Source organism: Trichechus manatus, unplaced genomic scaffold (genome assembly GCF_000243295.1).
Source record: "Trichechus manatus latirostris isolate Lorelei unplaced genomic scaffold, TriManLat1.0 scaffold00225, whole genome shotgun sequence".
NCBI lineage: Eukaryota > Metazoa > Chordata > Mammalia > Sirenia > Trichechidae > Trichechus > Trichechus manatus.
Genome location: NW_004444161.1, coordinates 2,874,426 through 2,901,283, shown reverse-complemented (window position 1 = coordinate 2,901,283; position 26,858 = coordinate 2,874,426). Strand labels below are relative to the sequence as shown.

General features: G+C 39.3%; 1 protein-coding gene across 1 annotated transcript in view; it reads left to right on the top strand.

Moving 5' to 3' along the window:
• Window positions 1-3,508: 3,508 nt before the first annotated feature.
• HPGD (15-hydroxyprostaglandin dehydrogenase) overlaps window positions 3,509-26,858 on the top strand; it is a 36,432-nt gene continuing 13,082 nt past the window's right edge. The window contains exons 1-4 of the mRNA XM_023742936.1: window positions 3,509-3,690; window positions 3,964-4,087; window positions 7,720-7,826; window positions 15,470-15,566. Coding sequence (XP_023598704.1) covers window positions 3,598-3,690; window positions 3,964-4,087; window positions 7,720-7,826; window positions 15,470-15,566 — 421 coding nt within the window. The 5' untranslated portion in view covers window positions 3,509-3,597. The remainder of the gene's footprint in view (window positions 3,691-3,963; window positions 4,088-7,719; window positions 7,827-15,469; window positions 15,567-26,858) is intronic.

The following is a 26,858-nucleotide window of genomic DNA, read 5'->3' as shown; positions in this document are numbered from 1 at the left end:
AAAAAAAAACAGTTTCTGCTATTTTTCTCTATCTCAAATATATTATTTATTAATAAGCCAAAAGCAATTAGTTAGAAATAATATTTCAATTAGTTAGAAATAATCTGTGCCGGGCACTGTAACAGTGTTTTATATGCATTCCCTGGTTTAATTCTTATCACATTCTAATGTTATTGCTAGTTGTCTGTGAGTCATGGCAAACCCACGTACAACCGAATAGAACAGTGTCTGGTCCTGCGCCAGCTTTGTAATCATTGGTTTATTTGAGCCCGTTGTTGTGGCCATTGTGCCAATCCATCTCATTGAGGGCTTTCTAAGCTTCACCGGCCCTTTACCAAACATGATGTCCTTCTCCAGCGATTGCTCCTTCCTGATGACGTGTCCAAAGTAAGGTAAAGTCTCAAATGATATTCTGTGATTCACAGGGTTTTCACTGGCTTATTTGTGGAAGTAGATCACCAGACCTTTTTGCTAGTGTCTGTTAGTCTAGAAGCTCCACTGAAACCTGTCCACCATGGGTGGCCCCACTGGTATTTGAAATACCAGTGGCAGAGCTGCCAGCATCATAGCCACGTGTAAAGCATCACAGCATGACAAGCTGACAGGTCATGGACGTTGTTATAGAAAAGGTTATTTTACACATAAGGAATCTGAGGCACAAAGAGAGGAAGCAACTTCCCCAAGGTTGCACAGCTGGTCAGTAGCAGAGACAAAATACAAACCTATTTTGTCTGATGCTGATGGTCTTACAACACCCCTCCCATCCCATACAATTTCCTGTTTTTCTCTCTTTCTTTGACTCTTGGTCTTTTAATCTGCATCAATTTTCCCCCCCCTTTCTTAAAAGAAAAACTTATTTGTTTTCTAATCTTTCCAACTACCACCCAACCTATTTCCTTCCGTGTATGGCTGGACTTGGACTTGAATCTGTACGATATCCATCTCCTCGCTGGCCATTTTGTCTTTAAATTTCAGCCATTTGCTTTCTGTGCCTTCTAAATTTTCTTACACTCACTACTGACAAATTCACAGAGATGCCTCTATCCTTCTTTTCCTTACGCTCAGCAGAGTTCTTTGTAATATCTCTCATTCCTTTCTTCTTGAAACTATTTTCCCCCGTAGGTGCTAGAACACCTCGCCCTCCCAGCACGTTCCTGAGTGCTCCCGAGTTCCTCCTGAGCTTCCTCCTTTCTCTCTTGCCAGTTCTGCTTCCAAGCTCTGCGCATGCTGCTAGAAGTGTTTTTTTTGTTGTTTAGTTTTTTTTGTTGTTGTTGTTCTCTGCTGTTATCTTTCAATAGGGTGCCTCAGTTTACTTACTCTTCATGTTACAATTTTAATTATCCTGATAGACTATAATAGCTATCTCCCAGTCTTCATCTCCACTCATCCTTCAAGACCAATTTAAAATTCACTTTGAAGACATTCTTGCTTCAGTGACTTATTGCCAATTGAGATTTCACACACCAAACCGAGCAGTTGCCACTGACTCAGCTCCGCAGCACAGCAACCCCATGAGTGTCAGAGTAAAGCTGTACTTCGTGGGGTTTTCAGTGACTGACTTTTCACAAGTAGATCACCAGGCCTTTTTTCTGAAGTGCCTCTGGGTAAACTTGAACCACCAGTCGTTCGGTTAGCAGCCAAGCATGATAACTGTTTGCACCACCCAGGGACTCCATTGTACATATACATACCCCAAAACACCCCTTCCCTGCTCAACCGGTCACCTTCAACCACTGCCTCCTTTTGAAGCACTCAGTAAAGAAGATACACAAAGGATTCATTCTGCTGTCGGTCGAAGCCTTTTGCCTGACTCCCATCTCTCCAACTTTCTAGGTTTCTTTGTTCATGAAAATAAATGCCAGCCAGGCATTAAGTTTACAGAATTAAAAATGAAGCCTCAGTTTGGCAGAACCTCAAAAAGTTAAACACAGAATTATATACGATCCAGCAATTTCACTCCTGGGTATATCCGCATAGAATTGCAAGCAGGAACGCAAACAGAGACTTGTACACCAGTGTTCGTTACAGAGCTATTCGCAATAGTCAAAAGGTGGAAACGGCCTAAATGTCTATCAAGAGATGAACGGCTAAACAAAATATGGTACATACATACAATGGAATATTACTCTACCATAAAGAAAAAGGAAGTCCTTTCACAGGCTACAACATACAACGTGGGTAAACCTTGAAAAACATCATGCTGAGTGAGCTAAGTCACTCACAAAAGGACAAATAATGTACGACCCCGCTTATGCGGAACATCTAGAATAGGCAAATGTATCGAGACCAGTGATTATCAGGTTATCAGGGGCAGGTGGGAGGGAGGAGAAAGGGGGGTTTAACGCTCAGGGCACACAGAGCTTCTGTTAAGGGTGATGAACAATGATCAACATAATTAATGTCACTGAACTGTACATATGAAGAATATTGAAATGCCAGTGTTGATACCTATACTTACAATACAAAGAAATAGAAAAAAGGGGGGGAGGGAGAGGATTACAATGAAAACTCTGGCTGACAAGGTTGATAGGAACTACTGTGACATATTTGATAAAAGTGCTTTGAATTTGAAAATAATTACAGAAAAAAAAAAAGTGAAGTCTACTGGTGATGACGTGAGAAAAGGCCACTAGGAAAAAGCCTGCTGAATGCACCTCAGCACAGCGCTAGTACTCAAGTCCCCAGAGAGTGGGGACTTCTGTCCTGCTCACCTCCTAGTCTCCAAAGCTGGTGTGAATCGAGCAATAAGCATTCCATTGAACCACTCATTCAGCAGGCTAGCAGGGACTCTGAACGTCCTGTGCAAGCGGATGCTGACACTTGTTCGGGAACATTCTCAAGAAAACACACAAATGATACTGATCTGAAACGTAAGTGGCAGCAAAATTCTGTAAGTCAGGGCTTGAAATGATACAATTCAGGGTTTTCCAGTCTGAGCACGACTTACCTCTCATCTCCAATAGCCCCAACGACTTTGTCAAAAACACAGCTAAGTGAGGAACAATGGTGGTGGTTACCTCTGCGCCCCCACAGCTCCCCCCGCACCCCCAGTGGCTCTGAGCTGGAAATTCACACAGAAACTTAGACTGAGGCAAAAGAGCAGCAACCCTAACATTTTGCTCTTTTGTTTGCTTTTGTTTCTTGGGAAGAAGGACTGGGAAGCAGGAGGAGGAATCCAAGTTCCCAAGCCTCTCCCCTGCCCTCCTTTTATCCGGTGGTCTTTAGGGCACCAAAGGAAATCTTTTTTTAGAAATGACCTCCTTTCTGCTTTTCCTCTGTCAGCTCACCGCCAGTCACGCAAACCGAGGCTGGCGGAGGCTCCGACCCATTTCGGTTGGGAGGCAGGAAAACAAAGATTGCGGAGCGTGGCGCTGCGGAGCGTGGCGCTGCGGAGCGTGGCGCTGCGGAGCGTGGCGCTCCGGAGCGCTCAGGGGCAGGTGACACGGTTGTGCGTTCCCGGGCGCTGGCTTGACAGTTTCATCCCCGCCCACTCGCAGGAGAGCGCCAGGCCCGGCTGCAGGCGCGCGCAGGGGGCCAGAAAGGCTGCGGCAGCGCCGAGACGCGGAGCTCGCCCACCTCCGGAGCAGCGGCCGCGCCATGCACGTGAACGGCAAGGTTGCGCTGGTGACCGGCGCGGCGCAAGGCATCGGCAGAGCCTTTGCGGAGGCGCTGCTGCACAAGGGCGCCAAGGTAAGCGCGGCGAACGGCCGCAGAAACTGCCCGCTCTGGGACTGGCTCCCGAAAGGTAGGAAGGCTGCGCCCGAGGTGCCCACCTGCCACTTCTAAAAGCTGCTGAGGTTCAGGAGCTTGAGCAGATCTCAAAAGCGCCTGGGAGAGAACCTGAACTATAATTGCACAATTTCAGGTCCGAGAGTGGCACGTTTTGCTTATTTATTGTTTGTCCGTCTGTCTGTCTGACGAGCTTTACAGGACCTCGATTTCTCTCTCTCTACTTGTGTCCAGGTAGCGCTGGTGGATTGGAATCTTGAAGCAGGTGTGAAGTGTAAAGCTGCTTTGGAGGAGCTGTTTGAACCTCAGAAGACTCTGTTCATTCAGTGTGATGTGGCCGACCAGAAACAACTAAGAGGTAAGACGGGGAATCAGTCCATCAACGCTGAACGTGCCCTGAATGAGCAACAACGCAAAGGCGGCCGGGGCCAGGGAGTGCAGGCAGCTGGGTTGTCTCTTGGAGAGCAACTACCTTCAAACTTCAAACGATAAGTTGGACTGTTATGTTTCCTGCTGACACCCCAATAGCCATAAAACCTAAAGGAAGCCAAGACGGCTTGAGAAATCCTTTTATTTTAGCCATTTGGCAGCACGTAATGTAATCAAAATTCCTTTGTGTATCCAAAGACAGTGTTGCTCTAGTAATTATTAAGTGATTAAGATTGCAGACTGAACTTGGAAAGTTAAAATAGGCAAAAGGACTGTAGCAGGCAACTTCTTCCAGAAACCTGGAAGACACAGAGTCCATACTGACAATCAAATGTAAGCGTGTTTTTCTTTTAGAATACAAGTTCAAGGCTAATGGCTATGGACGTGCTGGATGCTTTTCTCCAGATGTTCTCTGGTTTTTCCCCTGTGAGATGCTACTTAAAAAAAACAAATACTAGCTGTACTGCTGCGTGCAGAAGGAAGGTCTCTATCAAACTTTCTCAAGCCTTTCCTGCTTCCGCCTTCTCACTCAAAATAGCGCAGTCTTCTTGTGAGCTATCAGGGGTGATATTGGGATAGACAATGGACAGATTTGTTCATATAGAGGCCCAATAGATTTGCATGAAAAAAATACATTTTTTCCCAGGGGAAAAAAAAGAAAAAAGAAATGTTTATATGTCACAAAGTTTTATTCCAAGAGACTGAGTAAATTGTTAGGCATGTTTTTAATCAGGGAGTCAATAAAATTTCCTTTAGTCCTCCAGTGTTATTACAAGCACTTGGAGGTGTGAATTTCTTTTAGAATTTTAAGACATTGTGTAAGAGTAAAAATGGACTGGTGTGTTAGAAGGCAGTGTTTTCCTGCACTAAAGGCAAATTATCTTAGAGAGAAGTATGCAATTAAAATTGGAAAATTCTGATAAAGACCTATAACATGGATTACAAACATGAGTAGAACAAATCTGTAAACACTGTGCTATTTTCCCACAGGGTAAGGACTTGTTGGTTGCACATGATACCTTTGTTCAGGAATAGTCATGTAAAATCCCAGCATTCATACTAATGGAATAGAGAGCAGCGTAGGTAATCTGAAAGCTATTTCTGTCTCAATTTATGTAGTTCTACACATGACATTTAACCTTCATTGTTTTGCTTCCCAGTATTTAAAATGAGTGCCTTGGCTATAAACACATTCCTTAAGGCTAAATAGTGACTGAGGAGGAGGAATCGGAGACACATAATAAGTGACTGGGGCAGGCTGGCTGGTCCATGAGAAATCCACGTGTTGTTTGGGCAATCAGCATTTAGTTGCTTCTAAGGAAAACATGACATTGTTTCTGTCAATGTCAAGACTTAATTCTGCCTACAACTTTTTAAACTGTTTATGTATGCGGTCAGAGGCAACTTCATTGAAATAAAAATACAGAGGTGAAAGGTTCTTGTGGATTATCTAGAAATAGCTCCTTTTACAAATGAGCAAATTGTAGCACAGAGAGTTAGGGTAAATTATATACAATATCACAGCATATAATGTAAGGGCCAGGGCTAGACTCTATGTTGCAAGACTCAGCAGCATGTGAGAAATAAAATGATGCATTATACATTGGTTAGGGCAAAGGATAAGGAATGCAGTGGAGACCAGAATGAGGAATGGATATTTAAGAAGAAGCAATTAGACAAACATATTTAAGAATCTAATTTTCAGTAAGAAGTGGCTGTTGACATGGAATTCTGAAGAGCAGAGCATATTTAAGATGAAATGCAAGAAACGTAATTTTAGTATTCCCTACATGTTTTCTACTGATGTACATTTATCTAAACCAATTTGACATCCCCAAAACCAAATCCACTGCCATCGAGTTGACTCCGACTCATCGCGACCTTACAGGACAGAGTAGAATTATCCCATAGGGTTTCCAAGACTGTAAATCATTACCAAAGCAGACTGCCATATCTATCTCCAACGGAGTGGCTGGTGGGTTCGAACCACCAACCTTTCAGTTATCAGCCGAGTACTTTAACCACTGTACTACCAGGGCTCATTTTTGTCATCTTGAGGAGCAGTTAAAAAAAAATTCCATGGAAATGGGGAACCCAAGGTCAAGAAGGGGAGCGTGTTGATATGTTGCAGGGTTGGCAACCAACATCACAAAACAATATGTGTATTAATCGTTTAATGAAAAACTAATATGCTCTGTAAACCTTCACCTAAAGCACAATTAAAAAAAAATTTTTTTCCATGAAAAAGTAAAGCAGTTTTTAGTATTGTTATTATTGTTTCCATTCCAGTACAATCCATGTAAAGATGCATATTTTAAAGTCATGACGATGCCTTTGGCAATTAATCTGAATAGTCATTTATCCATTTGGGAACTGATTAACTCATGCCCTCCTAAATATGTATGGTAGTTGTTAATAGTTCTATGATTTTGACTCAATTAAAATAAAGTTTATGTTGATCTGCTTTTTAAAAGGAATTCGTACATTGATCTGGAGATCTGGGAACACATTTTCCATCATGTGGAAGAAGAACCACAATTGTTATCCATAGTCTCAAGTAACAGAAGTAGAACCAATGGTAAAAGGCCCAGAGAAACAGTTTTAAATTAGTAAACTAAACCAAACCCATTGCCGTTGAGTCAATTCTGACTCATAGCGAACCTATAGGACAGAGTAGAACTGCTCCATAGGCTTTCCAAGGAGCGACTGGCGGATTCGAACTGCTGACCTTTTGGTTAGCTGCCAAGCTCTTATCCACTAAAAGCTGCTTGGAGAAACAATGAATTTCATGACGCTAAGGTGGTAAAGCACAGGTTGGACTGGTTAAGAAAGGTTTGCAAGGACCGGATAAGTGGCTAGATGGCGTAATGGGTGCCTTTCATGCCTCAGAATCTATGCAAACTTTATCTGGTTGAACATAATTTTTGTTCAAACTATTAATAATGGTGAGAAAGAAAAAAATAAAATAGTAAACATTCAACCGGCACGAATCAAGTAATATCAACTGGATGAGAAGTAGACTTTTCACTTTTATTTAGTCCTAGAATATCAAAAATCCCTGAGTGAGCCTAATGGATCTGAATACACAAGGAGGCTTGTGTTACTATAGCACTTTGTGAACATAATATGGTTTAGTGAACAGGATGTTTTCCATTCTAAACCACAGGGGTCCAATATCCTCTTAGAGACAGAGAGATAGATGCTAACTGCCCCAACTGACTTCAAAGAGCTCTTACTTAGCATGCTTGGTTCTCTAAAATTTAGTCCGTTAAATGGCTGCTTAGAGGACTTTTGTGTGCATACAAATCATCTAAGGATATTGTTAAAGTTCAGATTGTGGTGCAGCAAGTCTGTGGTGGTCCGAGATTGTGCGTTTTTAACAAGCTTCCAGGTAATGCCGACCGATGCTGCTGATCCGCAGACCGCATGTTGAGAAGCAAGGTATTGAGTCTAAAGAATTGAGGTTAGAGAATAAAAATCATTTCATGACATGGGATATGATTCATATATACATATGTAAAGTAAGATGGTATCCATGATGTCTCTCTTTTTTTTAATTAGATACTTTTAGAAAAGTTGTAGATCACTTTGGAAGATTGGACATTTTGGTCAATAACGCTGGAGTGAATAATGAAAAAAACTGGGAAAAAACTCTACAAATTAATTTGGTAAGCTCTCTTAGCCATGCTTTCTACCTAAAAATACTTAAGAAAATGATATTTATAACACCACCGAAAGTTTCTTATGTTCCTAGAAACAAAATAAAAACCTGTAATGACTTCAATATAGAAAAAAAAAGAATTTACAGAAAGCAAGAAAAAAGCGTTTCCTTTTACAAATAGGCAGATATTCTAGACTTTCATTATTAAAATGAATCTGTCTTAAAATATTATATGTAAATATTTAAAAAAATATTTCATTGCTTAACTCAGGGATTGGCAGGGATTTGGCCTGCCTCTTATTTTTATATGACTTTCAAGCTAAAAATGATCTTTACATATTTAATGTTTGAAACAAATCGAGAATAATATGAAATAGGTGAATATATGAAATTCAAATTTTAGTGTCTATAAAGTTTTATTAGAACAGAGCCACAGTCATTCATTTACATATGCCATGCCTGCTTTCGTGCTTTAATGGCAGCCTTATTCAATAGTTGCAACAGAGACCCTACAGCACACAATGCCTGAAGTATTTACTATCTGGACTTTTACAGAAAAGGTTTGTGAACTCGTGACTTAACGTCTTTATTTAAAAAAATAAATATTAACTAAATGCTGAGAATAACAGAAAACAAAGTAACAGCTGGACTTTGTAATTATTAAGATTTTTATACTGAAAGTCTCTCTGTGTATCTAATTGCTACAAATGTGTGTGTGTGTGTGTGATTTCTATAAGGTTTGATGATTGTTTGGCTCTTACTTGCATTATAAAAAGGTAGAATCAAGGAATGAAGTCCGCTCTTTTATCTGTTGTATCACAAGTTTGTTGGAAATCACATTTTGTAAACACATTTGGCAGAAGACATTGGGATTTAGAAAATCTCAAACCTTTGGCAAAGTGAAATGTCAGAGCTGAGCTGTACCTGAAGTTACCCTGACCCCAGGGTAAATGTTGTTCTTTCTAGTCTTGCAGAGCAAGCCTGTGTAAAGTATGGTTTGGCACTGTGTGTGTACAGACATCCAGGGAGGGGCCTCTTGCTTCATGGTATCCTCATAGAAGATTACCAAAAACCCACTGCCCTCGAGTCGATTCCGACTCATAGCGACCCTGTAGGACAGAGTAGAACTGCCCCACAGTGTTTGCAAGGAGCACCTGGTAGATTTGAACTGCTGACCTTTTGGTTAGCAGCTGTAACCCTTAACCACTATGCCACCAGGGTTTCCCATAGAAGATTACAAACTCAAAAACAGGAACCTGGTTGTATTTGTCTTTGTTGTTCTCTCACTAATCAACACAGTATCTTGAAGATAATGCTTAGTAAATATTTGGCTTGAATTGAAATCTCCATGAGGAATTGGTTTACTGTAATAATAACTTGGGGATAATGAGAATTACACTACCACACAAAAGAGCTAAACTATGTGTTTCCATTTGAGAAGGGTACAGAGTTGCTTCTCGCACTTGACAGATGCCTAAAATCCCTTACTTGAGAACAAAGTGTGCTATCTTTCAGCACAAACACCGTATTTGCTGCTCTTCTTAAAATTTGTCTTAAGTGTTCCTAGGTCATTATATTTCAAGATAACTTTAAATTCTGTCAAGTCTCCCTTACAATTCTTCTGAGATTCCAATTGGAAATATATTATTTTGTTTGGAAATATATATATATATATTAATTTGGAGAAACCTGATATCATTACCATGTTAAATTAATGCCATCCATTGTAATAGGCCTTCTTCAAATTTCCTTTATTAGAATATAATTTGTTCTCTATGAAAGTCTTCTGTATTTCTTATGAGGATTACTCCTAGACACTTCATAGCTTTTCTTCTGTTAAAATTCTTTCACTCTTTCTGTCACATTTTCTAATGTATTACTGGAGTTTTTGTCTTGATCTGGTATTGAGATAACTTACTGAAACTTCATTTTTGTTCTATGATCTTGTCCCATTGATATTCTTGGATTTTTCTAAGTGATCATATCATCTGCAAATAATGACAGTTTTATCTCTTTGCTTCAAATCCTTATGCCTCTGATTTCTTTTTCCTATCACATTGAATAGGACAGAATCTCTCGTACAGTTTTGATGATAGTAAACTACTTGTTCTTGTGCCCAGATATAAAGGGATTATGTCACAGCTTTTTAAATAATTATGTTTGTCACAAGCTTCTGATAGGTGGTCTTTATCAAGCTGAAGAAGCTCACTTCTTTCCTAATTTTCCAAAATATTTTATCAAATTAGATGTTGAACATGACAGCTGCTTTTCCTGAGCTAATTCTATGATTTTCTTCTCCTTTAGTAATGTAATGAAATTATTTTCTGACTGTAAACTCTACTTGCATTTCTTGGCTAAATACTACTTTATTGTGGCATATTAATATTTAATATGCCACTGAATTTGGTTAGCTAACATCTGATTTAATATATTGTATATGTGCTTATGCCAGAGCCCTGGTGTACCAGTGGTTAAGAGCTTGTCTGCTAACCAAAAGGTCGGCAGCTCAAATCCACCAGCCTGTCCTTGGAAACCCTATGGGGTAGTCCTACTCTGTCCTGTAGGGTAGCTATGAGTTAGAATCAACTCGATGGCAGTGGGTTTGTTTTGTTTTGTTTTGAATGTGCTTATCAATGACATTAGCTTGTGAATTTTTTTTTTTTTTTTTCTTATTATGTTCCTATCAGGTTTGGGTGTCAATTACACCTTTGCTTACTTTTTACTCCTTTATCTATCAGTTTCTGTACAGCGTGTATTTGTAGCTCCAATGACAATTGTAAATTTGCTTACCTATCTTAGTAATTCTGTCAGTTTAGACTTATATTTTATAAGCGTATAATATTTGGAGCATAAATGCTGATGATCACTACAATTTCTTGATCTCTGGTTTTTGTTTTGTTTTTTTAAGTTGTACCTCCATTTTCTTCTTGTGAAGTTTTTGATCCATTCTATATTTGCAGATAGAAAATTACTACCCCATCATTTTCTTTTGGTTCATATTTAGATACATTTTTCCCATTCCATTATTTTGAAAATATAAGTGTTTTTCTTGACAGTATAGTGCATGATCTCATTTTTTAAACTCACATCTGAGAACATCCGCTTTTCATTTGTGAATTTAAGCCATTTATATTTATTTTTACCCTTCTACTAGGACTTATTTCATCTACCTTAGCTCATATATTTTTACTAAGTTTTCTTTTTGTTTTTGTTCTTTTTTCATTCCTTTCCTAAATTCCATTGGATACATTTAGTTTTCTTCTGCTGGTAAGAAAACTGTGCATTTTATACGTAATCTTTGGTGACTATTGCTGACTTACCAAGAACCATACTTAATTTTATCCTCTGTTTGCCTGATAAAACAGTAAGTGTTGACTATACAACTAATTGGGAATTTCAGGAATTTTTAAGAGTAGGTTTTTGACGGGTTATACCACTCTCTAAAATCACATAAATTGATGAGAAAATTTTTGATTCAAGCTATCCTAATGAACAGGCACAAATTGCACAGCAGCTTTCTCCCTTTAACATTACTAATACTATTTTTATTATTCCTTCAGCAGTATCTATACATTTTATAGATGATGAGTCATAGGATATAAAGTTCCTATAGTCAGTGCATTCATAATGGACAACTGACTCTCTTTTTTCTGAGAAACACAGTATTGAATGATTAGAATTGATATAAAGAACTATGAAAGGGAAAAGAGTGAGATTATTGCAAAGGTAGTAGGATTTGAATTCTCTTTTCATCCAGGTGAGAGGACACGTTTGCTTATTTGCTTTAATATAACTTAGGTGAATAAATACCTGCTCCAATGTGGAAAGTACCTACATTAACTGCAGATAGTAAATTATGGAAGACCAGGGGAATTTTACTGTGATGCCTCCTGCTACAACTAAGTCTCTTGGCTCTTTCCTCATTAAAGTTTAGCCTGCCTTTATTTTTCTTTGAACTATAAATGACATCGGCCACTCCTTAGCTTAACTCCAGGGACTAATGATTTTTTTTTTTAATTTTACAGAGAGAATAACACATGACCTTTGTTACCCAGAAATAAGTTCTTACTTCTCTTCCTTCTTACACTTACTGCAAGTGTAGATTAGAGTGTGACCAATCATTGTCCTTCTAACTTGATTATCTATGTAACTGTAATGCAAATATTTGGTTTATAAAATCATTCATTTTTAGACTCTGCTCTGGGTGTAATTTGCCTCCTTGGGTCTTGTACAATTGCATGTGTGTTGTTTTGAATATTTTTCCATGTTACTGCCCATTTCAGACAGAGAGTAAGCCCTAACCAAGTGTCTCTGTCTTCTGAAATCTTACAACATAGGTATACCATTTTCATGGTGCTTACCGTTTAAAAAGTTTCATTAGAATTATTTTTGTTCATGTGCAGATGTAGACACAAAACTGTTATTTGTGTTCTTCCAGGGTGGATGTTCAATTAATATTTATTGGAGCAATCAACTGGAACTACGTGATATTTTGCATACATGGGTATTTCTGCCTGTGTTTTAGTACAATGTTTGGATAATTTCCTAATACATCAGTGTTGCCAAACAGTAGCATCTGTCCTTCCACTTTTACACTTTACCAAACATACCTCTTCCTTATTCTTCACTCACCTGATCACACCACTCTTGCCACACAAGAGATACACAAAACCTCTTCCCAGCCTTTTATTTCCGTTAGGCCATCCTGTGTTTCCTCGTTAGTCTGAAGCCAACAGCAGCGGCATTATTTCTAGCTGCTAAAAACTCACAAAGAATGTTCAGGGATGAATGGGTTTTTGCAGAATTATCGAAGGTCTTTCTGGCCATTGGGCAGAGGTAGAATTCACTTTGAGTTGATAAGGCAATCCTGTAACGTACTTCTTTTACTTTAACTTGTTCAGGCTTTAATAAACCAAAATAATTCATTCACACTCAGGTGGGACTTGTACTCTAATTTGGACATATAACTAAACATGTATTCAATCCTTTCTGAACCGGTATATTAAAGTTAAACAAAGTAGATGGCTACTGCTGGTTATTATTTTTCAGAAATACACTAGTTGACGGAAGATTTGCACTGGAAAGGGTACGCACTGGGAATTAGTCAAAACTAGAATTGAATCCTGAATCTGCAATTTATAAACTGTTATTTAATTTCTATGATCTTAGATGTCCCAGTTTGTGAAAGATGAACTGTAATTTATATGAAGCAGCCAGCACAGTGCTTCTACATAGTACTCACTCAATAAATTGCATTTACTTTCCGAAGTATCAAAACCTACACTTTCTTCATTTCCACTATCTCATTTCTATTTGAGAGGAAAACATGTAGATGGCTGAAATTACTGAAGTCAGTTAGATTGTGTTAAATTCTTCCTGTCTCTACCTCTAATGAAGAGTTGAAGAAATGGACAGAAACACTGTTGTTTCATATTACAATGACCCAATATATAAGATACATAAACATTGCTAAAGGACAAAAAAATGTTCAAATCTTAAGAAACATTTTAGTCTATGATTTTTCTAACAATTCCTTTAATATATGATCTGGAATAAGGAAAAGATTGTTAGAGTAAAAGAGATGATACAAAAAATATCATAAACACACAGCCAAGGCATTATACGTTGTCATGTAGATTCATTCTAAGGACCTTTTCGTTTATTTCTTAACCGGATATTTGATGGAAAAAATAATCCCTTACTCTACTCCACTAAAGACCTGGCAATAAATCCTGCTTTTTTTAAATGAAAAATACAGCTTAAACTGTCCCTAATTTACTACCTGGCTGCACCTAATAGATGTTGAAAACACAAAAGCAGGGTGTCAGCAAAGCTGTAAATACCTGAGAATAAAAGCGTAGCGCCAATACACGTAAATAGAAATTCTGTTCAGACATGCTAGAGACTTGGGCAGAAACTAACAGAATCTAACTTCAGTAATTTTAGCCATCTACATTTTTTTCTCTTATATAAACAATTAATGTTTTGTTTTCCTTTTTTAAAGAGATTCATGTGGAGATTTTACTTGTTCCCTCTAAGCCTACTTAATATCAAACTGGCACATGGCTGAAGTGAATAAAATCTTCAATTTACTTTTTGGTTCTAGAACTACTATTAGGTAGGAGGGGCATCTCTGAATACTTGACAAAACTCCAAAAGTGCTTTTTTTTTAAACAATAAAAGAAGATAAATGCCAACATATGCCCTCAATTTCAGACTCACTACCTATTGTATCATTTTCCCAATATTATTCTAAATCATGGGAAAAAAATCAGAATAAAGATGTCAAAAAAGGAATTTTCACTTTCAAAAGTCTGAGCTGGAAAAGGGAGGCGTGCCTAAGGTTTCAGACATCAAGTTCATCTCACGAATTGTTTTTGGTAGTGGTGAATTCCAAAATACTGGAATAAAAATGAAAAAGTGCCTGCACATGGAGGTGAGTAGCAAAGCAGATTAAACTGTCAAAGGATACGTGTAAGCAGTGATGGATAAAATTAAGTGAAAGACAGACATTACTGAAGATCCTATTTCAAGTCACAAAATCGACACTCAGAGGGGATTAAACAAACATGCAATCTCACATAACAGAGTTCAAGAATATCAGCGGTATCATCAGGGCACAGTCTCTTTTCATCCCTCCCACCTGCCATCCTTTATGTTGGCTTTGTCTTTGGAATGCCAGCAGTATGACTGTTTAGTTCCAGCCATGTAAAATGGTAATGCAGCCATCCCTTCCCAGTTTTACCAAGAGCAAGAAAAATTTTTTCAGTGGAAACCACCCCAACCCCACCCTGCACCCTCAGCTTCTCCCCCAGTCTCCCTGACCAGAACTGAGTCATGTGCCCATTCCTGAGCCAGTCACTGGCAAGAAGAATGGAATTTCCATGACTAGATTCGATTAAACAGTGTCTACACTCAAGCTGTGGGGCTCGGTGGTTAAGAGTTTGGCTGCTGACCAAAAGGTCAGCAGTTCAAATCTACCAGCTGCTCCTTGGAAACCCTGTGGGGCAGTTTTACTCTGTCCTATAGGGTTGTTGTGAGTCGAAATTGACTCGATGGCATCAGGCAGGCACGCTAAAGCTGGGGAGAGCATCTTCGTCTGTACTACGTGGAGGAGAGGTAGATACAAAAGCAAAATAGAGTTCTTATTAGAAAGAAAAAAGGGACAAATTAAAAGAGTTTAGGAAATCAAGGGTATTCAGTATTATATATTCCATGATCCAAGAGCGGACGAAGGGGAAATAGCTGGACGTGAGAACCAAATGGGAAGAGAAGGTAAATTAATTCTGTGTCCACTATTTAGAAAAGAAGGAGAATGTATAGGACCCTGGAAGATGATGAGAATTGAGTTAAAGTGACAAAACATTGTTGAAATACAACTTTTGTCATAAAAGTTCATACTGGGCAAAATAAGTGAAGCTTTGTATGAATATGATACACTTCACAACCATTTGGCATACAAAGAAAATCAAAAGTAAATGACTGGCATTTAAAAAAAAAAACCATTTCATAAACTATTTATTGATAGTATTTACTGAAATCTCCCTAGATGTTCTAGATGTTCGGAATAGCAGTAAAGACTTTGAAGTTTGAATAGATGATAAAGGATGATGGCTATGCTACTTTTTTCCATTTATGCTTCTGAATTAGGTTTCTGTTATCAGTGGAACCTATCTTGGCTTGGATTACATGAGTAAGCAAAATGGAGGTGAAGGTGGTATCATTATCAATATGTCATCTATAGCAGGTAAGGACGATTATAATGTTATCATTAACATTTTCTTATCAGTAATTTGAAACACAAAAATTAACCTTCCAAGTTATTATCTCCTCGTGTTTGAAATTGAAGCTTTGTTTATTTTGTTTGTTTTTTAATGATTCTGTGGATTTTTCTATTGAATGACATCACAAGTTTGAAGAACATACTGATTTCTGTTATTTTCAGTTAGGGTTTTTTAAGTTATCTTATTATACTACTATTTAAAATATATTTACATATATTTTTACATTGTCACTATTCCTCAAGTGTTGTTGTAAGACTCGTAAGTAATAATGCATGTGAAAGCACCTTTGACAAAGCAAAAATACTATAACAAAGTTAAGGTGTCTCCACTCGCATGTGATTTTAGTAAGACCAGTAATTTTAAAATATGGTGTACATGTTTGTTGAGGTATGCTAAACTGCTATAATAAATACATCCAAACGTGCTGGTGTAAATATAATATAAGCTTATTCCTCACTAATGTATCAGCCAAGGGAAAGATTCTTGGTGTGGGGCATCTCTATTTGGAAAATCAGGCAAAGAGTAACTCCGCCATCTTCAACATGGAGCCACCCACGTTACTCTGGCCCTGGTGAACGCCTCTGCCTCTAACAGAAAAGAAAAGAGCATGGAGGAAGCATACCTGCTCTTTTCAAGCCTTCATCCCAGTAACGGCCAATCTCACTTCTGTTCCCATTCTTCTAGAACTCAATCTCATAGCTCATCTACATACAAGAGAGTCTGGGAAATGTAGCCTGGCTGTGTGCCGGTGGACAGAAGGCATTTCAGTGGAAAGCTCATCATCTTTCCCACAGCATGAAATCCAAAACTATGTTTTCTTCAGAACAGTATGATGTGATGTAAGCTACTGTAATATCACTCAATAGCAGCTATAAACATTTGGTAGGCATTTTTGGAGCAACTTAACCAAGTGACTTTTAAAGTTCTAGAAGAAAATCTTATATGATCAGTGGTTCTTGAATAAAGCAAAAGTCTGTAAACCTACCAAACCCAAGCAAACAAACAAACAAACCCATTACCTTCAAATTAATTCCAGCACATGGTGGTACGTTGATTCCAACTCTTGGTGACACTGTGTGTAACAGAGTAGAACTAATCCATAGTGTTTTCTTGGGTGCAGTCTTTAAGGATGCAGATGTCCAGGCCTTTCTGCCACAGTGCTGTTGGGTGGGTTCGAACCACCAACCTTTAAGTTAGTAGTCATGCACAAACCGTTTGTGCCACCCCAGGATCTGTAAACCTGCCACCAGTGGGGATGTTGAGAAGGATTTCTCTAGAAGTGCTCAAACATAGACGAGTATCTCATTTTCTGAGAAATAGACTTGCATCTCTGGATTTCCTAAAGATAAAATAGCATTCGTTAAAGCTATTACAGACCTAATTCTGTAACTTTTTCAGGGTTATCTGGTTATTTTTCCTAATAATTTATGACATCTACTCATAAATTATAACATTTCAATTCTAAGGATACATTAAAAGGTGAGAGCAGTACTTGAAAGAGAGATGACTCCACAGAGGGCCAAAGTTTAGGTCCTGGAGGAATGAATCACTGAAGGAAAATTGGCAAAGCTAAATCTACACTGTTTTGAAAAAAATATAAATGATTGGATAATTAAGAGGAAATAGGTAAGTATTTTATTAAAAGTATAAATGTAAGAAAACCTGGGGTGGTGATCAAGAGATAATTCCTTAGATTTTCCCTCTAAAGGAAGAGGGCTAGCAAAGCTTGGAGAACCTGAAGCTACACAGGGAGCCCCTTGCCCTTATGTTACTGGAGATGCTGGGTTCATTCTTGGGAAGGATGGAACGACTCAGGGTTGGATCAATTTGGGGCTCTCTGGAGAGGCTCTATACCATAAGAAGAAGGCTTATTTGCCCCAAAGAGCATGGATGGAGAAATGTAATGTAGTGCTACTATATAATAAGAATTTACATGTATTGAGCACTTACTGTTTACCTGATACTGTTTGAAAATACCGTGCATGCATTCCCTCATTCAACCTCCACAACAACCCTATGAAGTAGAGTCTGTAACCTCCAGTTTGCAGATGAAGAAACTAAGGCAGGAGAGTTTAAGTACCTTTCCCAAGCTTACACAGCAAGTAAGAGACAGAGCTGGAATTCACATGCAATCAGCCTGACACAAGACCTCTTACTCTTAACCCCTACGTTATCCGTTTCTTCTATCTATGAGTTGTATGTCTGTCAGTCTATCTCAGCCTAACAGGGAAGTAAAAGAAACTGAAATCCTGTGACTTGAAAAACTGGTCCAATTTGTTGGTCTCTTCAGGCCTTGTGGGGCCTGCTTTAATCTCAAGGCTACGTTACTAAAACTTCAGTGAAATCTTTAACTTCTGCTCTGCCATTTGACACACATGATAAAGTCTGAAAAACATTCAGGAGCCTACCAGAGTCTCAAGTCAAAACATGCCATTGAGAAGAGCAATTTAAGGCTTACAAAGTGATGCCCACTTTGCCTTCTTGGCTGAGAGCTTGCTTTATCACACTAGCTACCCCTGGTTGTTAATTCTGTTCTTAATATTTGGAACCATGTGTGGGTCTTTCTTTAATCATGCTGATAAAATAGCAAGTGGATATAAATTCAGTGATGAGATTGTCTTGGTTTTAAATTACCTTAGTGACTATCACAGCATTCCAAACTGCTTCTCCCTCTGATATCCATCCCAACACACAGGGCCACCCCATTAAGATGGTCAAGTAGTTTTAGTTTATCGTTGCCCATTCTGCTGGATTTTATACCCTCTCTATTTTAAAGGAGCCCCGGTGGCACAGTGGTTAAGAGCTTGGCTGCTAACCAAAAGGTCAGCAATTCAAACCACCAGCTGCTCCTTGGAAACCCTATGGGGCAGTTCTACTCTGTCCTGTAGGGTCGCTATGAGTCAAAATCAACTCAATGGCAATGGGTTTGGTTTTTCGGTTTTTCTATTCTAGAAGAAGTCCCTGGGTGGCACAGATGGCTAAGCACTTGACTACTAGCTGCTTGACTACTAGCCAAAGGGTTGGTAGTTTGAATCCACCTAGAGGTGCTTTAGCAGCAAGGCCTGGTGATCTGCTTCCAAAAGATCACAGCCATGAAGACCCTATGAAGCACAGTTCTTCTCTGCATGCATGGGTTCACCATGAGTTGGGTTGACTGGATGGGAACTGACAACCGCCATTTTGGAAGTTTGCCCTTAGTGTCCTCCCTTCAGAATGCCTGAGCTCCATCCCGGATGGTTTAGACCGTTTCCGTATTGCCGCTGGCTGATCTGGACAGTCCCCCAACCCAGGGCTGTCACTAACATGCTTCCATCTCACCGACAATATTAAAATGTACTGCCTTGTATTCAGTTGCCAAGAGCCTCTGTTCTTCCTATAAGGAAATTAGTTTGAAAAAAACACAGGATTTTGTATTAATGGAAGAAGGTAAAATAAGATCCTTCTGTCTTCGCCTTTTTCTCAGAAATGCCATCAACTATTTTATGCCCTTGAGGTCAGAGCATGGGGGCAGAGGTCAAAGGACCAGAAAAGCCTGAGAAGTTGTAAGATTCAAAGCATTTCTAATGTCTGCTTCCTCTGTTTTCCAGACCTTCTTCACTCACAGATTTTTCTCGATCCCCCCTTCCCCGCTTACTGCTGACTCTATTAAAGGAATGGTTGTGGATAATATTCAACTCAACCAGTATCTGTCCTCACGATCTCTGCCTGGATTCAGTGGAGTCCTTCCCTGTCATAGGGAAACCTTAAGTTAACACACTGGTTTGGGCAGAAAAGTTAATGAGTAATGACCACTGACGTAGACAGAATATCACAGGCAATTAATAAGTTTAACAAACAGAAGAGTATGTAAAGTGGAGAGTGATTCCTCGGCATACTGAGGGAAGGGTGTGCTCCAGTCGGGAGCTCCAAAAATATTCTGGTCATTGTTAATCACGCAGACTCTTCTATAGAAGCCTTTCTTCATGCATTCATTTTGTCAATCCATCTGTAACTACATATATTTTAAAAATTTTTAAAAAGGGAAGGATCAACAGAGAAGAATGCAGTATGGTTAAATGGAGATAATGAAATAGCTACGCTTCCATAAGACACCCTGTAATGGTCAAATGTGCTTCCTACATCATCAGATGTTTCAAAATGTGGGAAAGGAAGAGTAGTTGTTGTCACGGGGGAGGGATTTGGCCCCGCAACCCCCTTCCCACCTGCCTTCACACTCAGCTACTAAGGTCTTGGCTTTCACTGGGGATGGTCTCAGTGACTCAAGAAACAAGTCAGTCAGCGGCATTTTGTGAGAGTTACTGCACCGATCTTACTCGGAATTTAAAACTTTAGAGCCTTGAAGATCATAGGTTTTGTTTGTTTGTTTAGCATGTCTTAATTACCCACTTGAGCTGTAAGTTTTATCTAAAATAAGCATAAACTTGTAGTTTGTATCAACGTAGAAGTACTAAAGTGAATAAATAACAAATTTGTTATTTGACGTTGAACAATTAATTTGAAACAGGCTACGTACTTGAAAAATATTGTGAGAATTAGCAGTGGTAATAAAAGCCATTTCAGTCTGCTGTATTTTAGTGTATGTCATGGAACGGATGAACTATTCCACTGTTACCACTCTTCCTATTTAGTACTGGCTAAATTCTCCAAGGATCTGTTTTGCTGTCTGTGGATAATAGTCAACTCAACCAGGATCTGTCCTCATGATCTCTGCATAGATTCAGTGGAGTCCTTCCCTATCATAGGGAAACCTTAAGTTAACACACGGGTTGCTGTCTTATGGCTTAAAATTATTAGGAAGACACAGACTAGAAGGAATCAGTAGGAAAGATTAAATGTTTATAAATGGGCCTTTGGATAAACAGATAAAAGATTTAGTTTCTTAGCATGGGAAAAAGAGGGCTATTAGGAAATGAATAGACCTTTGAACAGTGCATCTCAAAAGAGCACTCATACATGTTACCCAGGGATTTTGTTCAGTGCGGTTTATAATTCAGTAGGTCTGGGGTGGGATCTGAGATTCTGCATTTCTAATAAGCTCCCAGATGATGCTAATGATACTGGTCCCTGGAACACACTTTGGGAAGACAGCTCCTAGACACAGATGGAGGACAGTGGTTGTTCAGGGACAGAATTCTCACCTTCCATGCATGAGACCTAGAGGCCTGGTAGTGCAGTGGTTAAGTGCTGTGGCTGCTAACCAAAAAGTTAGCAGTTCAAATCCACCACCTTCCCCTTGGAAACCCTGTGGGCAGTTCTACTCTGTCTTATAGGGTTGCTATGAGTCAAAATTGACTTGACAACGGGTTTGTTTTTTGTTTTTTTTAATGTGTGAGACTCGGATTCAATTCCCAACCAATGCACCTCAAGCACAACTGCCATTTATCTGTTACCAGAGGCTTGTGAGTTGCTGTGATGCTAAATGGGTTTCATCAAAGCTTCCAGACTATGTCAAGGACGAAAGGCCAGGTGACCTACTTCTGAAAATCAGCCAATGAAAACCGTATGGATCCCAATGGTCCAATCCCATTGTGCATAGGATCAGCATGAATCCAGGACCAACTGGACAGCAGCTAACAACAATAGTATGCATAGGTACTTTCTGAGTGCCTACGTCACCGTTTCCTCTGGTCACAGGGTAGGCAATCGCTGGACCCAGAGCAGGAAGGCGGATTTGGGTCGGTGGAGCCCTGAGAACAGCGTTCTGAGAATTACCAGTTACTGAAAAGTGTTATTGGATTTTCTTTCTGGAAACGTTTTGTTATAGAAAATGCAGCAGTTTTATGAAAACTTATTTCAGTTGTTATGTTTTAAAACATGAGAAGAGGGAAAGAATCAGCATCAGATAAGCTGCTCCATTATGTGAAAAGTCACAAAGATGAGGAAGTCTACCAGTTACTTCGGTCAGCATGCTACACAAACACAGATTCTCACTAGTTCTCGTTTTTCCCCGTATTAGAGAAGTGATGGTTAAACCCAGAAAGATGGGCAGGCATCTTCTTTTTTGGTTGTCAAGAAAATGCAAGAGATTCCATTTCCTCTTTTTTAACACAGCTGCAGAGTTCAGGTTATCATGCAAGGATCAACATCCTTAGAGTCTCAATTTATTTTCCGAAGCTGAATTATTTTAGCACATCTTTAGGGTCCATTTTACGTGGTGTATATCCATTTTGAAGCAAATGTGTTTGAGGATTCATAATAATTGCCCTGCCTAAGCGGGGTTCAGTTTTTGCATAAAATCTTTTTGGGCATTTTACCTTCTGTGAGACGTAGAGATTAAAGCTTGCTCTTATGAGCATAGTTAGAAAAGCTATTAAGAATAGAAGAAACTAATTTGGAAATGAAAATGAAGTTTTATTTTTCTAAATTACTTTCTTATTTGTTCTGTAAATTCATATATAATTTTCAGGTATTTTAAATGCTCGTTTATAATTATCCCATCAGCTGGTCATCATTCCATGTTATTATCCTGAGCAGCTGTAGAAAATTTTTCTGTTTTGTGATTAGCATTTTTCCCTGTTCTGATTTTTTTTTCAAAATTTACAGTTCTGACTGCCATAAACCTGCTATTAGTTGGATTTGGTGTATTTTGCAAATAGGCATTTTACATTTCTAAAAGTAAACTTGAATAATGCTGGGTCTAGAATAAGTATTGAAAAATACTCTCCTTAATTTGTGTGGGTGTCAGTGTGTAGGTATACGCGGTGTGTGAGAGAAAGGGAGATAGTGCATACATTTTCACTAACAGGAGTCAATACAATCACCTAGGCAAAGAGTGCTGGCAGAAGAGCAGAGAGAGCCCGGGACAGAGCTGTGGTGTTCTCCAGCATTTATGGGTCTGGTGGAAAAGGAGGAACCAGCAAAGAACACAGAGAAGGAGCTTCCAGTGAGCATGAGGTAGTAGAAAGCCAGCCTAAAGAGGAAAGTGCCTCAAGGAGAGCATAACTGACCGTGTTGGTTGCTTCTGAGGAAGGTATCAGAGCAAGTCAAAAGCGGAGATTTAGCCTTAGCAAGATGTCGGTCATTAATAACCCGGATAAGATTTGTCTAACTGGAGTGGCTGGATGAAAACCTGATTTGAGTGAGTTGTCGAACAAATGGGAGGTGAGTAGAGTAGAGACAATGAATATAACAACCCCTTTGAGTCCTTTTTGTTGTAAAGAGAAATGTGGTGGTAGCTGGAGAAAGATGTGGGGCCAAGACAGGAATTATTTTTAGACGGGCTACTGAGGCACATTCATGTCTCAGTGAGAGTGGTCCTCATTTGATTCGGCACTGGATCCACACACTAGAAAAAAAAAATAATAACTTGTTGCTGTCCAGTGGATTCTGACTCATAGGGACCCTATAGGACAGAGTAGAATTGCCCCGTATGGTTTCCAAGGAGCAGCTATTGAATTCAAGCTGCCGACCTTTCGGTTAGCGGCTGAGCTCTTAGCCACTTCACCACCAGGGCTCCATGTGACCACACTAGACCTCCCAAAGGACTTTCGTCTTTAATTTCTATGATACAATCCTTAGCAGTTTTCTTCCGACCTCCATGGATTCCACCTTCTCGGTCTCTTTTGTGGAGTCATCCTTCTGTACCAAAGAGGGCTGCTGTGTACTGTTGAGCGGGTTGTGAACTGCAGGAACTTGGTTGTTGCTCTTGTCATGTGCCTTCGAGTCAATTCTGGCTCATAGCCGCCCTATGGGACAGAGCAGAACTGTCCCACAGGGCTTCCCAGGCTGTAATCTTTACGGAAACAGATGGCCAGGTCTTTTCTTCCATGGAGCAGCTGATGGATTCAAACTGCTGACCTTTCGGTTAGCCCCCGAGTGCTTAACCACTGCACCACAAGGGCTGTTGCAAGAAGTTTAGAGGGCACAGTTCCCGTAAACTGTCCTGTAAATCATGCCATCGAAATGCTGCACAATTCTGTGTGCTGACCCCGACCACCAGCCTCAGAGCGCACTTTTATTTGAAGTACATGGAAACAGAGTTATTTACGGGGGTTTCGTTATCCTAAGGCGTGTGACAGAAGTCTGAGTAACCAATACTGCAGCTAAACCACACTAGCAGTGACACTATACTTGCAAAGGAGAACATATGAGACACAAAAGTTTGAATTTCTGAAAAAAATGTCCAGCCTCCCCGACTAAAATCATGATGTCAAAAAAAAAAGCTTTTCTCTCTCCATGTAGAAATCATTTTCACTGAGGTCTAGATAAGTACATTTCTACATTGAGAATCAATTAGTCAGTGAGGGAAAAATCACTGCAGATCACTAGGCACCGCTACAGACAAGTTGGAGACGTAGGCACACGTGAGCACACAGATGCCCTGACATCTGTGGACAAAGATTGCTCACTTCAGTGTCAAGCCAACGAGCCGGACTTGGGAGGAGATTCCGGTGAGAGTTTAGAACACGGAGAGGTGACATAATGTTTAGTGAGGTTAGAGGGGACAGTGCCAGCAAAGACAAGAGGTGTTGGGAAGGAGCTTAGGACTGAGACTTTGCGAGGAATTCTGTAGGGAAAATAACGAAGTTGTAAGAAGTGATGATGAATAAACATGGAACGGAAGGCCGCGTAAAGCAGAAGAGAAGGAGAAAAATGTCCCTACCTCTTGATTGCCAACTGCAATGGCAAAGGAGAGGTGGGGACAGTCCTAAAACGACCCTAGAAAGTTAACACCTACTGAGAGGATTGTTTCAAACATGTTTTGTTCTCATATTCATTACTTGTCATAATTTTTTTAAACATTTTATTGTCATTTAGGTGAAGTGTCATAAATGTTAAATACAAATTTTTCTTTTGGCAATCTATGCAACAGAGTATTTTATTTTAGTTTATAGGTCTGTTGTCTCCTGGCAGAGCTATAAAAGTGGCCACTAGTAGCCTCTGCTTTCTAAGAAGTAAAAACTGAGGTCGAGATAGTAACTTTGTACATTTAGAGTCAGTTGACAAGTTGGGGAAAAAGCACCGACCCGCCCTACTTATCCAAACCTAAGAAACAACAGTTAAAATCTACATGCACTAAGGAGATAAGGAAAGACTCACTGTTTAACTAAATTAACTATAACTTGCCTTAAGAAAGTAACTGAAAAATCGAATTATTTTTACTTGTAATAGCCAAAAACTAGAAACAACCCAAATGTCTATCAACAGGTGAATGGATATCAGCTGCTAACCAAAAGTCAATGGTTCGAATCCACCAGCCGCTCCTTGGAAACCCTATGGAGCAGTTCTACTCTGTCCTATAGGGTCGCTATGAGTCGGAATCAACCCGATGGCAACGGGTTTGTTTTTTTTTTTTTTTTCGGTTTATACAAAGAAATGCTATTCACCAAAAAAAGAGGGGGAGGAAAAAAAAATGAGCTATTGATACACGCCACAAAACGGCTTTATCTCCAAATAATTATCCAAAGTGAAAGAAACCAGACAAAAAGAATATGATTCCATTCATATAAACTTCCAGAAACTCTAACAAGTTTCCGATGACAGAAAGTAGATCAAGGTAGGAGAGGAAAGGAGGAAGGGCGGGATTCCTAAGTGGCATGTGGAAACTTTAGAAGTTATAGATACGTTCACTATCTTGATTGTGGTTGTGGCTTCCTGGTTTCATGTGGCATATGTTTACGTATGTCAAAACTTATGAAATTGTACACTTTAAATATATGCAGTTTACTGGGCGTCAGTTCTACCTTAATAAAGCTGTAAGAAAAAAGAAAAAATAGGAAGCTCGATTTGTGACTGTCTGAAATGGCTTTATGCAGCCTCTGATCTACTATGAGAATGTGAAGCAACGCAAGGTGAATGTTTTGCAGGATAGCAGTGAAGATGACCTTAGATTGTCATGACGAGATCCCTAAAACCAAGCACCATTTTTATAATGCAAGCAAGTTCTTTCACATTCTGGTTTCATGTACAGTTCTACCTTTAAAGGAAATCCTGCAATTTGTGTTTGCTTCTTAACAGAGCCAACACAACCTTACTTGATTGATTTCACCTCCCTAACGCTTAGAGCTAGCTTGAGTTCAGAAGTTCAGCACCTCCCTCAAATGTAATAAAAATTACTTCCAAATTCATCTTTGGCAACATTTAGGAACACTGTCTTTGCCTTTGCTGTGACCTGGTCAACTCGCTTATCTATGGTAAAGGTTCGTTACATTTCCTGCAGTACTAACAGCATCCTACAAAGACAGCCTTTGTCTCAGAAACATTTAAGGTGTGGTAGAACAGGGACTTAGAAGAACCAGAAGCAGCAAGAGCTGGCTACACTGACTTATTCCCTTTAGGCTGTGCTTCTAAAACATCTCTGTACACTGTGGAGGAATCATGAATTCCTATTGACTGACACTGATCAACCTAATTACCTTACACATTTTACCTAACCTAAAACAAAACAAAAAGAGAGCCAACAAGTTTTAGTAGTTTGAGGTCACTGGGTGGATGTATGATGTGTGATCTTCCATCCTCAGGGGCTTAAGCTGCTCTTGAGCAAACAATACTTTATAAACTGAGACCTGGCAGGCACCCAGGGGGTGGGTAAGTTCTGCATTTATTGCTGAACTTTTGCACAACATGCCCAGTTGACTGGCGCTGTTGTAAGAATAGTTAGCTGGGTGGAGGTGAGCATGGCTCAGCAGAATAATTTAATATTCTTAGCATGACATTTGATATTAATAACATTATAGTAATTAGGGATCATTGCTTCTTCACTCAGAGAAGTCATAAATGAAAAAAAGAGCAATTAAAACACATTGTGTAAAAAACTCATTAAAAACCTGAAATATCCAAATGACTCTAATTAAAAGTGTGTGTGTTGTTTAGATAAGGAAGTGGCAATCGTGAGAAATAAGTTTGATAGCAATAGTTATCACAGTAAGATGGGTTTTTCTTGTTGTTGCTTTTTTCCATTGGGAGATTGGGGCTGAGCTGGGAAGTAGGGAAGAGAAGATGGTATACATATTAGAATACTACTTTTTCTCCAGATCATGACTTCAATCATATTGGTAAACAGTTACTCTTGTGCTTATGTGGACAATTAAACCAATTCTAAAAGTGTTTGAATTTTGCAATTGACTACCTAAATATGAAAGAAAAAGTAGGACCATAGTTTAATTTCTGATTTTCTTTTCCTGAGTCATAGGGTGAATAGATCCAGGCATCTCCTAAGGATCAAAATCAAAAGAAGTTACCTTTTAATTTTCTTTCTTTCTTTTTTTTTAATTGTGCTTTAAGTGAAAGTTTACAGTTCAAGTTAGTCTCTCGTA